The sequence below is a fragment of the Lipophrys pholis genome (assembly GCF_963383615.2).
Source record: "Lipophrys pholis genome assembly, chromosome: 14".
Taxonomy (NCBI): domain Eukaryota; kingdom Metazoa; phylum Chordata; class Actinopteri; order Blenniiformes; family Blenniidae; genus Lipophrys; species Lipophrys pholis.
This window is the reverse complement of record NC_137633.1, coordinates 14,661,049-14,678,360: the sequence shown is the minus strand read 5'-3', so window position 1 is coordinate 14,678,360 and position 17,312 is coordinate 14,661,049. Positions and strand designations below refer to the sequence as shown.

General features: G+C 41.4%; 1 protein-coding gene across 4 annotated transcripts in view; it reads left to right on the top strand.

Annotated features, from left to right (window-relative positions):
- Positions 1–17,312, top strand: part of cdin1 (CDAN1 interacting nuclease 1) — a 55,432-nt gene that overhangs the window by 267 nt on the left and 37,853 nt on the right. For 2 of the 4 annotated variants that reach the window (XM_080479369.1, XM_080479370.1), the window contains exons 2-6: positions 67–180; positions 11,046–11,091; positions 12,075–12,139; positions 13,180–13,240; positions 16,296–16,368. In XM_080479369.1, coding sequence (XP_080335495.1) covers positions 80–180; positions 11,046–11,091; positions 12,075–12,139; positions 13,180–13,240; positions 16,296–16,368 — 346 coding nt within the window. In that variant the 5' untranslated portion in view covers positions 67–79. The remainder of the gene's footprint in view (positions 1–66; positions 181–11,045; positions 11,092–12,074; positions 12,140–13,179; positions 13,241–16,295; positions 16,369–17,312) is intronic. The other 2 variants (XM_080479371.1, XM_080479372.1) reach the window with 1 other exon arrangement.

Genomic DNA, 17,312 nt, shown 5'->3' with positions numbered 1-17,312 from the left:
CGTTAAATACACATTTCCAGAGGCCAGGTCGTGCATTAATTCATCTCTCTGCCCGTATTTACACAGAAAAGGCTCAAACATGAGGCTGTCCCGTGCTGATTATAAAGAGATATCGAGATGGACTGAACATCTGAGACCTACACGTCAGTGTATGAGAATGTTGAAGGACAGATTCCCAAAGTAAGTGGCTGCACACGGAACAACATCTATTCATTTATTTATCTTTCTAATCATGGTGCTTAATAGTTACCCTTCTGTTATGTGTCATAGTTTGAAATCTACATAGGGGACTGGGGTCAGCAGACATGCAACAACACAGATGACAGCTGCTGGGAAACACTCAGGCTGCTTTGATTGTCATTCAAACCACATGATGAGAAGGAAACCCGGTTTCCCAGGTCACAGTGTAGAGCAAAATAAATAGAGATAAAACAAAAGACCAATAGGATCAAATTGAAAAAAACTAACCTCAGCTAAGTATAAATATAATAAACTAAGACTAAGATATAGTATTGCACATCGTACAGCTGCATCAACTATTTATATTGATGGTCGGTACAATGTAAGAACAGCTGCAATTCCCAGGTTGTTAAGGTGACCAAGGACATGTTAGTGTCAGTACACATTGTTAAAATGCAGCGTTCAGTACTGGAAACACCGGTGTTGAGGTGCATTGAAGTGATCTTCTTTGGTTTCAGTCTGCCATAATGCACACCATGTTCATCATTATGTTTACTACATATATAAACTATACATAATCTGCTGATAATCGTAACTTTGCATTTCCTTTTAGCCCTGTCCTCCTCTCCTCTCCTTAAAAGGGTTTTTGCCTTTTGCCAGGTCACTTTTGTAAACAAGATGTTCTACCTGGTTTAATAAAGGTAAAGTAAATAAAACTGAAGTAGAACTGATTGGCTTATTGCAGTGAAGGATTTCAACATTATTGCGATCAGAATTACATCAGCAACAAATCCATACTGTGAGTGTGTGTTTGTTAAAAGATGCATGCTGAAGGATGCAGACATCGTGTGGCCTAAGAGGTGATGACAATCTTTTGCAAGCAATATCTTGGAGGGAAACACTGAGTCACAGAAGATATCAGATGGCAGTTTCAAGAGTGGACATTTTTGACTTATTGCCTTTTGTATTTTTTCTTAAATCAAAAGTTTATTCAATTTGGACATTTTCAGAATTTATTTGTACTTCTCTGTGCTAAAGACGTTTATTAGCGTTTTATATGTTTAGATTACACCTTTTTGGTCTGGTGCACTTGAACTGAAATGACTGTGACGCCTCAGTTTTAGTTTCTTGGAAAGTAATTATTTCCATGATAGAATTTGATGATGATGATGACTAAAAACATCCATGGAGTGAGAGAAAGCCTGAGCTAAGGCAGTTGTTTAGTGTACGTATGAGAAATATGTTTGATTAACATAAGTATTTTGAGTTTCTCTTTGTTAAATGGTTCATTCTAATACACGTTCAGATAACATAATTAAAATGAACTTAATCTGAACAGATGAAAATTACATTACATTGACTCAAGCGTTAGTTGTTTTTTTTGTGTGAAGTTGTTGAAGTCAGGAGAAAGAAAGTGCCTGAAATCTAGAGTTTGGCAGAAAATTGGTTGAATTTCCTACCTATTCCCTGTGTTAATGATGTAGATAGATGGGACAGGGGGGTGAATGAAGCAAAAAGTGAGCGTGCAGGCAGGTATTGTGATAACGAGGTGAGCGAGGCACAGGGGTTGTGGGTAATTATGATGAATATTATATAATTATAATATTGTGATGAACCACATTGTGAACCAATTGAAGTTTGTAAAAGATTCAGTGCGTTGTGATTTACCTTAATTTATTTTCTGCGCTTTGTGCCCCGTGCGATGTAACATTTATTAATAAATGCAATTGAACTACGATGATCACTAATTTCACACTGGTTTCCATATTGGCTTCCACCACAACAGTAGCCAATGTTTTGCCATGCAGCACCTGCACATTCAGAAATCGAAGAGAGAGGTTAATGGTTGTGTTTGCCTTTCTCCTTGACACTGAAGGCCCTCACTTTATTGAATGTAACATGTGTAATCCCCCAAGGCCAACAGGACACCATGGCTGATCCCGCCGAGGTCACTTACAAAGTCGCATGTATTTGGTGCTTCCTACTTCCATTGTGGCCTAATCACCAATCTAGAAGGAGGTATCAGGTCCCCAAGGGGGACAGAGTGGAGCTTCAGCTTGCCTTTGTTCTTATTGTCAGCATTTTACAGAATAAGTCATGCTTAAAAAAAAAAAAAAGCATCCTATATCCTTAATGTTTATGCAGCAACACTAGGAGGTTCTTTTCATGTTTATTCTGAGTTTACTTTTTCCTTTTGGTTTTGGTATTGGAACTGTTTATTAAAGACAGTTCAAATACCTTCTCTTTTTACAAAAAAAGAAAGAAAAATGCAGTACTGGTGTGTGCAATAATTAAAGAAAAACATTGGAGCATTTTCATTCCAATGATTCTGCACCATATCTCTCTCCCTGAGGTGCTTGCTCTTTTGTTTAGTCTTGCTGGTTATTGTTATTATTTCGTTCACCATAACCAATCTCGGGGAGGCCCTTGCTCTTTAAAATCCCTGAGTCTCGTCACTGGGCCTGACAGACAGGCACGGCAGCAGTGTTTTCACAGCCTGCGAAATTATTCTGGTTGTCCAATCAGCTGAGCTGGGCTCTGGAGGGTTAGTGATTGGACTGGCAGGAAATCAGGCTCTTAAGACATAACATATCGACTAGGCCATCCATCATCTCTTAGCATGCGCTCAGGCACAGCAGTCAGCCACCCCCGCCCCACATCCCTCCTGTCCCCTCGGACCGTGTGGGAGCCCTGCCACTGCGTAAATATTGGCCAGGCTGGAGCTGGCAGGGTTGGGGCGGGGGGGTGGGGGGTATGAGGCTTGTTGTGGACAGGCCTGCACTGAAGAGATGGACTAAATAATGATTTTTTTTTTTTATAACATTCAGGGACGAAGGAAGGACCGATATTTGGATGTCACTTAATTTTGAATTGTAAAATGTTGTTTTTTTGGTCACTACAGGCAATGCTGAGGTTGATTCATCTGTCCGCAAAGCTACGCTGTATTAAAACACTGAAATAATTTTATTAAGTGATAAATTTATAATGAAATTTATTTTAGGGGGGAAAAAAAAAGATTGCATATTCTGAGACTCTTGTAAGAAAATTTCATATATAAAATTTTGCTTTGGTGATACAGATCTGTGTGCTTCTTAATTTGTGTAAAGAAAAAAAAGTTGGGCTGTATTAATGTGTCTTACTTCCTGTCATATAATGACGTATAAAACATGTATTTTTCCCTGCCCAATATTTTTTTCAAATTATTATTAAAAGAAGCAACACTAGAAATATGGTGTTGCCAATGTTCTTTCAGTGCACTTGCAATTTTATATATAGGGAATTACATTGGTAGAAGTAAAAAAGAAAAAAAGAGGATGAATACAAATAACCATTGAACCCTTGTCGTCACGTCTATGAATACTGTGTTAAGTTTAAAGAATTTCACAGTCTTTGCTTTTGATTGAGGTCTCAAAAGAGAAGAAAATTTAAACTTTAGACTAAATGATTGCTATACACCATTTCAAGGTAATTTCCACGGACGGTCTGTCAGTCTTTTGGCCGTGCCATGAAAAGGGTTAGTGGGAGGAGAGAGGGAGGGTCCTGTGGACAGACAGAAAGAGGGAGCGATTGCGATGTGGAGTCCCTCATCTGTAACGGCTGCATAACACAGATGTTGGGAGTCATCTGTCAGCCTGGCCTCTCTTGCCGGGCCCGAGCTGCTCTGGGGGGAAAAGAATTGGACACGGTGCTGTCACTTTTTACCCCCGCTCACAATAGAGGGACATGCAAATATCAACCCCCATTCTTGCCCTATCTTCCTTGCCCTCCTCTTAGCCAGCCGTGGTGTCCTGTCTAGTATCCGGACTGTGGCTAGGCAGCAGGGGGGGGGGGCTTTTGGGGAGGACTCATGGCAGGCCAGTGCAGGGGGGAAATGTGACATCAGTCCCATCAGGTCCTTCTCTTGCCACATATTAGAATTGGAAATGATGGCCTGCTCTCCGAGGCCTTGCCTGGCTTCCCCTGGGTTTAGAGGGGACCCCAGTCCTTCTACCATTTGTCCCCAGAGAGAGTTGGTGCAAGGAGGGCAAGATAAAGAGGGAGGGAATGTGCGAGTCCTCTGTGTCCTTCTGTGCCACATTATGAATGAATTTGGATGTAATGATTGCCCCCCCCTCCCTTTTTAAAATGCCATCCAGCTCACTCCTCATATGGCTTTCACAGTCATCAAAGTAGGAGGTTGAGGGGGGGGGGGGGGGGGGGCAGATGCCGCTGTTTTTGGAAAATGCTTAAACAGTAAAGTGTGAAGCATCCTTCCCTGCAAAACACAACCAGTGCCTGTCTTTCCTTTCATATACACACACACACACACACACACACACACACACACACACACACACACACACACACACACAACTCCCTGGTGAGGAGTCCCTGAACGTTTTTCGAATCGGGCCCTAATGTGCCGTTTTCATCAGCACTGAGGCGGGCTGCAATATGGTGCTGGAGCTCGCTTTGGGAATATGAATGTTGATTAAGCATGCATTCAGCCTTTTGAAATTCTGAAGAAGTGTCAGAATAATGGATGTTGAGCAAATGTCAAGCATTTGTTAATTTCTCTGTTATTTGGGGTTTATCTAGCATGATCTTTAGAAGAGAAGTGCGGGCCACGCTTGTTGTGGCATGTGCCATTGATATGGTGATTCTTTGGCTTCAGACACTTTGTTTTTTATGGTAATAACTCAGCTCAGGATAAAGCTGGGGGACTTTCTCATTGATTATTTATCGTGGGTGTAGTGTTTTGCCTCTTTGAATACAACTTGGTTAAACTTCGGTATTCGACAGGATACATTAAACTGGTTAACTCTTTATACTTTTAGTTTGACTTTCAGCTCGGGTTTGTCAAAGCACATGTTAGTTCATGGGCTACCGGACCGATAAAAATAGTGCCATGATAACTTTTAAATTCACACTCGAAATAATTTTTTCTAGTGGTGCAGAATATATGCGATGGAAATTATTTTCAACAATTTCTATCAAAAATGACTACAATCTCAATATGAAGCCAATTCTATTGAAATCTTCTGGTGCTAAATACAGTGAAATGTCTCCCCCCAAAAAAACTTAATTCTCAGTGTTTCATTGTGTTTTCTACTTTTAAGAAATGTTTTTTTTAAATCAATGTTTTCTTTGAATTTCTTACATTTTGCTTGGTGATTTGATGGTCCAGATTGGCTGGTTTTAGCCCTCGGGTCTTATGTTTTAGCCCAACTTAAGACAGGACAGACTATTCTTTATTTGCTTCTTTATTTACTAATAAACCTCTAGGATAATGCAATTTATATGAGCAGGATCTTCAAGGTGGATTTAATTTAAAGCATAAGGCCTACCCCGAAATAGACGATTTAAAAAGAACATAAAGTCACAGATTATTTCCTCACTTCGTCTTAATTTCCTCTCTCGTCTCGAGAATTAATTGAGCTGTTCCATTGTAGCTCTCGTGAAGGTAGAATTCTGCAGCTATTTGGTAGGCTGGAAGTGGCAATGACATTACCCAGAGACTGATCAAGTGCAGAGCCTGTGGGGGCTTCCAGTGCACGGCCTCACACTTCTGGCTGCCCATATTGAACAAAACACAAACTGGCAGTTGGGGCTTTAGGGGTACAACCCTTGAAGGCTGAGAGGCTGGCAAAGTAATTCCACAGCTTTATGTGGTTAGATGAGCATTGGAAGGGTGAAGGGATGAATGAAGTGTAAGCAGAGAGGGGAGATGCAGAAAGAGGAGAAGCTGTGCTGAGTTTACAACTTCATGTCAGGCTAAGGAGTTCATGAATAATAGATGCAATCAATTACTTGATTAGGAAGCACAGGAATGACTACTTCCTCCTCATATCGTAGGGATGTTGTCCAAGCACCCTGTATAGATTGTAAAGCCTTTTTGGCTCATTTGGGCCAAAAAAACACTGCGGTAAGCAGCCCATTGCTCAAATTAGGTATAGCTTATAGCAATTATATAGGATGCTGTTCTAAAAGTTATAAACTGCTTATTAGGTTAGAAATAAGCTGTTAATTTGTGTCTTTCTAAACTTCTGATGGATGAATCTAAACCAAGAGTGACTAAAGTGTAGGTGATGCTCTCGGTCTTAGCACCACAGTGTCATCTCTTCAGTCCCAGAGCCATATACTCTGAGGAAGGAAAACTACAGTACACAGTGCCACAGTTTAGCTGGACATCTCCGGTAGACTCTCTTGCCTGGGGATCTCTTTGCATACTGGGATCAATTGCAAGAGAAGAATGAAACAAATTGCCCAGAATGGTACAAGTTTTCCAGCCACGCTTGGGGGAGTAGGCAATTGGTCAGTGTAATGTGTTTCTTTTTGCCAGACCAGTGGACACTCGCCACTTGACGAATAGCGCGGACCTCATTTTCAGTTTTCCGTGAGAGCTCGCAGAAGCCGCGGTGACAGTAATTACACGATAACAATGGCAGCACACCATAATAGTTATAACATGTTTTGCCACAGACAGAGTCAGGAAGATCCCCGGCTTTCAGGAGGAATCACAATTAGAGTGGTGATTGTGGGGACTTTCTCGCTCTTTGTAGCACCATTATATAAGAGCTCTGACATCTCAGGGCACCTCAGCCGACAGAAATTTTAAAGATTGTAATAAAGCAAAGGGAGCTTGGTAGGGGTCATATTTTTTCGTCTATTAAGACAATAGAAGACCGTGAGATGTCCTGTTGTGCCTCTGCTAAAGCCATTTCTGTCCGTGGTTCCCTACGGGCTTCTGCGTTTGTACGGTCTTCAGCAGAAAGATGGCGTGCGAGAGGTGGGGGTCACGATCAGGAAATGCAGTGGAATGTACCCTGAGTTGAGCTTGTGTTAAAACTTACTTAATTTCTTGGAACAAACAAGTAATCTTGTAGATTGAATGAACAACACACATCAAAAATAAAGAATGCATTTCTACAAGTCTCTTATCTATGACAAAAATTCTTTTGTGGTGATTTTCTTATGGGGGAAAAAGGCTTTTCTAGTTGTATTGCAAAGACCAAAAACTAATTTAAACTGTAAACACGTGTGCTCATTGAGCAAGTATTTGTTTGAAGCTCCACGACACACTGAGATTTCTGTTTGTTTCTATCCGTTGTCAAAATACATCACATTTTTGCATTAATGCATTAAGGTTTTTTTTTGTTTTTTTACCCCGCACACATTTGTTTTGCTGCTGATGACGTTAGGCTTAGCTGTGAAACAGATGTTAGCATTTTGCCTATCAGCATGTGTAATTAACAGCATTTGCATATCCAGCGTTTTTAGCTGCCATTCGGCTGTTTATAAAATATTGATCCACAAGAAAGTAAATTGAAGTCTTGTCGCTGGCGCGTTGGTATCGAAAGTTTGCTAAGAGTCGTTGAATACGATTGCCAGTAGCATAGATGTGTGATTTTTAAATGGAGCCAGGTTTCCTCGCAATCTGTACAAGTGAATTATTTCATCCATACCATTCCCTTCTGAAAATTGTTTTAGCTCCATTAGTAAAAATATGTGCTCCGCCTCAATTAGCTCGCTCCATGCCCCGAAGAGTCGCGCCATACAACACTCTCTGCATGCAGATCCACCAAATGCTAAGTACTGTCACAGCATATGATACCAATGCCATTAGCCAGGTGGCTTTCATTACCCAAATTACAGCTATTGTTTATAATTAATTATTTGTAAATAGGAAGATTCTGAATATAATTGATAGCTTGAATTTCCCCCACCTCCTATTAATTAGAATGCCGGGGATTTCAAGGCTTTTTTGCTGCATTTTTTTCCCCCCCCACCATTATGGTTAAGACACTGATGCACGGTGAATGCATGAAGAGGTAAGGCAGTTCAACACTCAAACTTGAATTTTTCATTCTCACAACCAGTGGATATCCCAGCTTAATAGAGCCTGAAGCACTGACCAGACAGCCATACCAGCTCAGTGACAAAGTGAAAGTCCCTAATTGTTTTTAATTTAATCTGCTGCTTTACTATTTTGGGTGCCAGTGCATATTAATGCTCTGTCTTACGTTGTAAGGAAGGGTAATTAGGTTGAGAGTGAATGATTCCCAAACCACTCTTCTGTCACCCAACCGTCTGTTTCCCCGTGTTCTAAATTATATCCGAGAGGGAGGGTTTTTATTTTCTTCTTCCTCTCATAAAGGTCAACGTAAAGATGTGCCTCGGCGTTACAGACCCCCTTCCAAATGACTTTTCTTGTTCTTTGTTTGGTGTAATACGTTTCAAAGGAGGACTGTGATTAATGAACTTAAATATTCTATTTGACATCTTAGCAATACATTAAAGAAATACGTCTGGCACTCAGGACTTCCCCTCCTTTCATCATAGCTGGAGGTTGTTGTTTTTTTGTTTTGTTTTTTTTGTGTTTACTCCAACAATCATTTCAAACAGATCAAATTAATACAGCTTTATAATATTTGTCAGTTTTATTTATCATATCAACAGCATGTTGTATCCTTTTTTCAATCTTTTACTTTAACAAAGTAAGTCATTACATTTAAACCACTAACTAGACAAAGAGAAAAAAATCTTATTTTGAATAGTTATCTGGGTTGTTTTGCCATCATTTTCTTTATATATATATTATTTTAAAAAAAAAATTTAATCTCTTGAGATCAGACGGTCCCTTGAATGAGGATATATTGAAGTACGGAGGTGGATGAATTACGGGAAAAAGTCCCATTCAGCAGGCGGATCACATCCTCACTGTAAGCCTGCAATTGGCCACATATTTTAGCATAAAGTGAGCATACAGTACCCAGGAGAGCACAGGTTGGATATACATTAATGTAAAGCCTGCAGTAACTTGCTGTTAATGTCTCCTAAATGGGGGCGGGGAGGGAAAGGATTTTATAGCCATGTAAAGCTTGACGGACTCTATAAAAAGTAGACAACTCTACTACTGCTGTTAATCTAGTTATCTGAACTTGTCTTTTTTTTTTTTTTTCCTCTCTTTTCTTTTTTTGTCTCAGTATTTTCTACTTGTTTTGGTCCATTTTTGTTCTCTTTAGCGATCGCAGTGTTTTTGTCCAGAATTTCTGGCAGCAGAATCTGATTGCATTGGGAAAGAAAAACAAAAGCCCCGAAAGTTCTTAGCATTTATGAAACAGATATGTTTTCATAGATATTAAGAGCAGTTTATGTGCCTTTAAAGTTAACAGGGTATAGATTTAGCAATTAAGCAGTAATCATGCTCATTATAGAGAGTAATCCATTTAAAACCTAACAGATGTCTGTTCCGACGGGGGGATCGCGATGGTCCCATGCCAACAATAAGGCTGTAATGTTGTTGAAATGCTCAGGTGCAAGGTTGAAGTGTGGAAGAAATTTTTTTTTCTCTCCCTTAAGTGTCCACATGTTGACAGTTGACCATTTAATGGCCCACTTAATTGCAGTGGCCCCTTCATCCCCAAGCATCATTGTAAATTAATGCTGAGCTTTCACTGTGTTATTTCTGAGCGCGTCCCCCACCGTTTCTCCTTCACTTCAAGCAGTTGGTCTCTTTTGTAACTGTAACTTTGTGCCTGACGCGACTCGTCCGCGTGATGGGTCAAGCCCCCGAGAGCTTGAACGGTGGAGAATGAGCTCTTCTCCAGCCAGAGCGGTAACATGGGTTCAAACAGGCATCTGGAGAACTCTGGATGACGTCTTTTGTAGGGCAAGTCCTTATAAACACCCAAACTTTTCCTGCACGAAAGACTGCCATTTTGTAAAGAAACAGTCACAGACAGGAAACGATGCTGGGGATCCTTTTTTTGCCTTTGTCGACACGTCACACGGTGATTTCATGGGTTATAGTGATTGATGTTGAGACCCCGGTGCCGACTCAATATTGTAATGCAGGTCGGAGGCTCCAGCTTCTCATGAGCATTTACATAGTGTTCTCAGGTGACTTGTAATGAAATGTCCATTAAGTTTAACAATCAAGTGTACTGAGAGCGGTATCTTCAGACTCAAACTCACTTGAGACAATCCATTTCTATATGAACCTGTGTTGTGTACATTTCTGTTGATGTGCATGGCGTTGAGCGATGCACCATCCAATTAGAATCATCCTTGTCACACATTTAAATATCTTGAACTGAGCATATGCAGTAGAGGGGGTTGAGGCCGGGTATTGGAGGGGCACGGAGTTGCCTGTTTTCCAGGTGGGCCTCTCTGCCAGGCTTTTTGACATCGACGGGAGCTGGAGATTAATGCAGCTTAAGGCAACCCATGGAATGGACCGACTCATGGGAGTCGCAGCTTCATGAAGGGAAAGTTTCCATTTTCAAAGCCCGTCAGTTGCAGTAGAAGGGCATCACCATGGCCTTTACTGGCAGTGGAGAAAAGTCAAACTTTGCCTTTGTACAGCGGTACATTCATTGTGAAGGCAGACCAAAACCGGAAGAGTTCAATTGCTAATAAGCGCCGTGGTTTCCTCAACAATTGCTCTTGAACTCTGTCAGTTATTTGCATGAACGTCATTAATTTCTGTCCACTTTTGTCATAGTTAGTCTTAGAACGTGTAGTTTTCACGACAGCGGAAACTTAAATTACGGAAAGAAAATTCAGCTCGGGGCACTTTGAATGGACAGACAAAAGGAGGAAGGCGGATTTAATGTATGATTGACTGAAAGGAGAAAAAAAAAAATCGGCTATATTTTTCTCATCCCTCATACCTCACAGGACCTCCCCCTTTCTTCTACCCCCACACCATCATGGCAGGAATCCTTTGTCAGAGGTGTTCATCTGGAACAACTTTGCCACACTTGTTTTCATGTTCTTTTAGATTACAGGGCAGCTGGCCCCAGCTTTGAAGCTCCCCTCTCCCTTTGTCTCTGTGCAATGCACTCTGGTAATTAACTTTGTCCTTCTTTTATTTGTTCCAGTCACTCGCAGTCCACTCTTCTGAGCATCTTCTCCCTGGAGTACCAGGTTAGAAGTTTTCTTCCTTTGTGAGCCCTGACAGGTGCCTAATTGAATGATGAATGTCCCTTTATTTCTTTGTAATTGAACTGCCAGCTTTCTGATTGGTTTGGAGAATGCCCCCCCACCACCATCGTACCCCCACTTATTTCAACCCCCCCCCCCTCCTACACCACCACCACTTCCACCTCCCCCTCCTCCTCTCCCTGACGTTCACATTGAGGGCCTTTGCCTGCCTGAGCCTCGGTGGATGTCTGCCAAGCCTTCCCATCCATCTGTCTAATAACATCTAGCCCCTGCTTATTTGGTGGACCTGTAATAAATTATGCTAAACCATTATTATTCTGACAATAATAATTTCCCCGTGTAGTGCGGCTGCGTGTGCTAAATGTTTGCTGACTCGCACTGTCACTGCTGCTTTCCACGGCTGACAGCGGATGATGATAAATGGCCGCTGCCGCCAGTGGCAGAAGGCAGCACAGGCAGAAAATGGAGTCATTTATCATCCCACTGACAGGTGTCACTCACAGTGCCTGTCTCTGTGGAATTACATTTCTTCTTTTTTTTTTGTGTGTAGTAGTTTTTAAATAAGTTGTTTTTAACCAATGCTCTTCCTCTTTTATCCTCTGTCCTCTCCCTTCCCAGCAAGGATGGCAATTGAATTTCATGGAAATGTCAGGATGTGGATTGGGGAAATAATGTCGCCGTCTGATCGAGAGAGAAAAAAGGGGGAGATGAATACATATTTTCAAGGAAGGAGGTTGTGGGGGGGGGGGGTTGAAAAAGAGTGCCTTGGCACACTCTGACCCCGAGCAAAATTATTGAAATTAGATCTATGGTGACCCAAAATCTCTTATGCCTCATTGAATAGAACAGGACATTAGGAAAGAAACGCTGGACGAAACTATCATTTAAAAGTTAATGGTAAATGCATCCATGATGATTAGGATCAATCTTGCTTTTTTTTGATTGGTTCGATGTCTTACTAACAGAAACGGACCAAAAAAACATTCTCAAGACACCACGCGCCCGATGTTATGGAAAGCCACTACCAAAGGTACGGCATTACTCTGCTTTCCAGTTTTTCTTCTTCATTGCTTCTTTTCATTTAGTCTCGCACGCTTATTATCCTCCTCTCATCTCTAAAACGGCATTTTCCTCTCCTCCCTAAATTTGTCTCCGGCTTATATGTGCTCTCTTTGTCTTCCTCATTCTCTGACTGAGCACGGGGCTTGCCAAAGCCACACGAGAGTAGGTGGGCCACCATGACAGTTATAATCTCCTCCAAACAAATCACCACCCTCAGGATTCATTCCAGACCTCCACTTGCACCTGCTGAGCTAAACCTCTGTTCTCCATGTCAAGTGAAAACGGCAAAATAAATAGATAAATAACCAGCCTTTGGACATTTGCCTTACGCAGGCTTATGATGGGATGATTATCTGTAATTCAATGAATATGGCTAAATAAAAAAAAAAGAAAGAAAATAAAGAAAGAAGAAAACAGGCTGTACGGGGAAAAGCCTCTTTGCATATTGCAATTAGCCTTTATCAAGCTTATTAGGCCATTGTTCTGGGGAAAATAAGCCTGGATAATGCACTTCTAATCCACTTACAACAGCAAACCTCAGAGATGATCTGGGTAAGATCTAAAGGGAGTTGCAGTTATAGCTGGCGAGGGAAAAAAGGCCTTTTTGGGCGGCAGGGGTTAACGAACTATCATATGCTTGTCTGGCTTCAAGGAAATTTGAAGCCCTTCAAGCAGTGCTGTTTTAACCGCACAGAGCCTGCCATATGCCACCCAGGGCAAAGTCATCAGGGACATTAGCATGTCTTGGCTGGCCTGGTCCGGCCCCCTAAAGCCCTCTGTGTGTGTGTGTGTGTGTGTGTGTGTGTGTGTGTGTGTGTGTGTGTGTGTGTGTGTGTGTGTGTGTGTGTGTGTGTGTGTGTGTGTGTGTGTGTGTGTGTGTGTGTGTGTGTGTGTGTGTGTGTGTGTGTGTGTGTGTGTGTGTGTGTGTGTGTGTGTGTGTGTGTGTGTGTGTGTGTGTGTGTGTGTGTGTGTGTTTTCTCACTGTTGCTCTTCTTTGTTGTCATTTAGGTATCTGAGAGAGTCCAAAGCACACCCCACTGCTCCTGTCGTGCTGGAGTTGGCCTATCAGGTAACAGGATCTTTTTTCTTCTTTTTTTTTTTATAACTCGTTTTCATAAATTCCCAGATTTGCTTTGGCTGCAGCTTTTTTTTGTTACCCTCCCCTGTCTGCTAGTCATTATCAAAATTGGTAAAATGGTCGGCCCCATTATCAATTATTTAATGCAATTAGCTCTCAGCTCTATTAAGCAGTTGTGAAAATACTTTTTTTGTGTTTTATTATGTAATTTTCCAAATTGCAGCTCAGGCAGACTCCCCACAAACTGCGGACAGGTGAGACGGGGGTCACCGGTTAATTTTACTCTCCTCAACACTTCGTCAGTTGTTCACTTTAGGAGGTCAGAGGAGGATTTATACCTCGGTTGATTCAGTAGCAAATGTATCCACACATCTCAAATCCAAATAATTCAATAACACTAAATGCATGTGGTGGGTATTTGTGTGCTTGCTATAAAATAACCAATTTTAATTTGTCATTTGCTGAAGTTTCCGTTTGAGTGCATTAGTGAAAATGAATCTCGTTGGCCACGTCGCGAGCGTGTGTGTAATATTTTCTACCTCCTCCGTGAATTATCACTTACATTAGAGAGAAGTTTTCAATACTCTTATTTCCAAACAAAATAATGCCTCTAAACGCTCTCTTTATGTTTTAGGCGATTACATTATTTGTCCCTCGAGAATGTGAAGCCAGATTTTCACCATTCGACCACATTGTGATCTTTTCAGTTTGAACATTTCATTTTGAACAATCGAGTACACCGTATGACCTCTTTGCACATTTCAATGCACGCTTAAAGCTTGATAGGTGCGAATACCATGCAATGAGATTTTAGTTAAAATTAGAGTACTTCACATGCATCAGTGGTACCTCAAAGCTAACTGCCATTATTCATTCTCCATTTAATTGACGCACATTTTTTTTTTTTTTTTTTTTTTTTTTTCGTGAAAGGATTAAATCCAGCACAGAGATAACTGTCTATGAACCATTTAACTGTCATTTTAATATGCTACTTAACATTTAAACCAAGCACTCATGGTCTCCCACACTGCTAATTGATGTAGTTTCATCTCTTTATGAGACAATATATCTCCAAGAGAGGAAAATGATTAACAATGATGAAAAGTATTCATCGGTATTTTTTGCCCTCCGAAGAAGTCTGTCAATGAGGCCTTTTAATGCGACGTTTGATGTTTTTCGCATGCTTTATGAGGAGCTTTATGCAAAGGTTACTTAAACATAGTGGCTTGTAGAACAGGTACAGTTGTGCTGCACTGTATGTGACATCCTTTCGCTCCGGGAGCTAATAAAACCTGAGTTTTACCCAACAGTAATTATTCTCATCCGGAATACAATGCTCTTTGAGTCTTAGTCACATGTTAAGCTCACAAACTGCTGCCGTCTGATGTGAGAGTGGAGAAGGACTCATGATTAATATGAAAATTAGGGAGATGCAAGTACCTGAACTAATCAGATGGTCCTTATTCAGGCAGGGCCAGCCTCGGTAATGTTGTCATTTTTCATGTGTCATATCTGATGCAGGTTACCAAGAATCTGATGCTCTCCTGTTATCCAAAAGGTCTAAATGGAGAGTTGCAGGCCAGAAATCCCATATGAGAGAACATGGGAAGGAGATGAAATTTGAGGGATTGAGCGCAACAAAAGAACTCCGCTTCAGCTGTGGGCCACAAATGCAAATTGGGAAACGGCATTAAAGGTCTTAATGAAGGCATAAACTCTGTGCTCACTTCTTAATTATCACAGACATGCAGTGTCTTTTTTTTTTTTTTTTTTACAAGGTGCCTCCTTAGTGCAATATTATGGAGATGTTAACAAATGCTACTGTGGGTGAAAAGGCATTGTTTAGACAGCAGCGTCTTTGCTCCCAGCGTTACCAGGAAGCATCACAGAAAAGATGAAACACTCAGCTCTCACTGCAAGCTGAGGGCAAATTCACTTTTGGTCCCCAATTATGCTAACAAGAGGAAAAATGATCTTTTGGCTGCAAGAATGTTGTTTCGTAATGAGCTGGCTAGGAATGGCAAAGTCTTCCAGCAATATTCTAATTCTCTCTGTACTGAGTAGACTCTAGAAATGTAGTTGTGAATTGCTTCATAAATCTTCTTTACAGAATATATATCTAAAACAAAGGGAGAAATGTCTTTTAAAGCTAACACGTGCATCTTTACATACTCAATGGCAGTCATTTTTCAATAATTCATGCGTGCTGGATATACTAATAATCTGTTGGTTTGGTCTGTTTGAGTACAATCTTTCGATGTGGAAGTACATCCTACTGACAACACTGTGTCCAGGTAGATAGCTTGAGCATCATTCATTAGTGCACTCTTACCTGTCAGAGCTCTCAAACCAAAAACATCCCTCACCGCAGAGTGCCTGTGTTCAAAGAATGTTGCTGCCATAGGTTCTATCCTTCCTATTAGGGACTGAATTCCCATAGTTCCTCAGGTGTGTCCTATTGGTTCCTGCAGTTTTGCCTTGGTGATCATACGATGATTAAAGTGCTCCATTGTCTCCTGGCTGGGCTTAGTGTGTGCTGCTATTTCTTACAAGATAGGAGATGGGGGTGGGAGGGTGGGGGGTTTTTCTGTTTGACAGAGGCGAAAGCAATTCAGCCAGGTAGCCAGTCTGCGTAATGGGCGAACTCTTGTTCCCGTGGGAAAGGTTACTGCAAAGCAAGGCTTTCAAAGACCAATTTGCACGGGGGATTGTCAAAAGTTGGGTCAAGGTTTGAGAATGCGATAATATAATTTAGGGCCATTACGATCATTATTATCTCTGTGACATCACCCAAAGGTAGACCGGCTGTGTAATTTCAGTGCTGTAATTCTGAGGCGTTTTAAAAATATGTTTGCCCTTCTCTCTGGAAATGTGGGATTTAGTGTGAAGGTTTGCAAATGGGGCCATTCTCCGGGGAAGAATAATGATCCGTCCATAGCTATGTGTATTGAAGGTGTATTGAAGTACTATTAACTCCCCATTGACGCTCTCGAGTTGTTTTATTAAGGGTAATTCTGTTTTATTTTGTTGTTCAATCCATGTAAAGGTGGATCTGTCTCCTGCACTGATGGCTCGTATCATCCTGGACAGGTTCCTTCAGAGCTTGGACGGTGAAATGCGTGAGTAACACTTCTCCATTTCTCAGCCCGTCCTCACCGCCGTTCTCCACATCAGTCTTAATTGTAGCACTTTGTCTTTCGAATTCCTTTTCTGTTCGAGTCCCAATTCCAGCGGTAGCCGTTGTATTTTCAGCCTGTCCAACCCTAATGAGAGATGGACCACATTTAGTGGTAGCCGCATCCCGGGGTACATGAGTGGCAATTAAGTACTCGGAGGACCACCCACCTCTCATCTGCAGTGTGGATCAATGCTGGCTCACCTCATCAGTGTTATTTATAACACTGCTGATTTCTTCCCTCACCCTCCTTCATCCCCCGATGCATCCATCTATCCCCCATCGTCTGCTCTTCCCTCATCCTCTCTCTCTCTCTCTCTCTCTCTCTCTCTCTCTCTCTCTCTCTCTCTCTCTCTCTCTCTCTCTCTCTCTCTCTCCGGCGCTTTGTGCCTGTTGGTTTGGTGTCCTGTGAAGAAATTAAGTTGAAGAAGCTGAAGCAGAATAACAAACTATTCCTCTCCTCTGTAGTGCTGATGGAGAATAAAATTTCACATGCAAATGTTTTATTTGAAAATTACAAAGAGATGTTTATGGATTAATGAGAACACTTAACCATGTATGCAGGTAATATATTAGTTTGTGACCATAGATACAAATTTGAGCATTTCTCATTTTCTCTCTCTCCTTTCGTACACCTCATATCTTCAATATCACATACACACCGAGTTCCATATCTTTCCAGCGGGTCTGTGCTTGGGAGCGTGCGTGTGTCTCTCTGTGCAGGCAGTGCTTTGAGAGAGAATCGTGTGATGTCAAAAAGACGTGCTTCCAATTTAATCAAGAAAGAGATTAAAGTGGATGTGTGTTATTTTCAACTTCACCACAGCACAGCCATTTGTCAAAGTCAAAGATGTGATTGCTTTGGACCCACCGTTATCCACTGCCTGT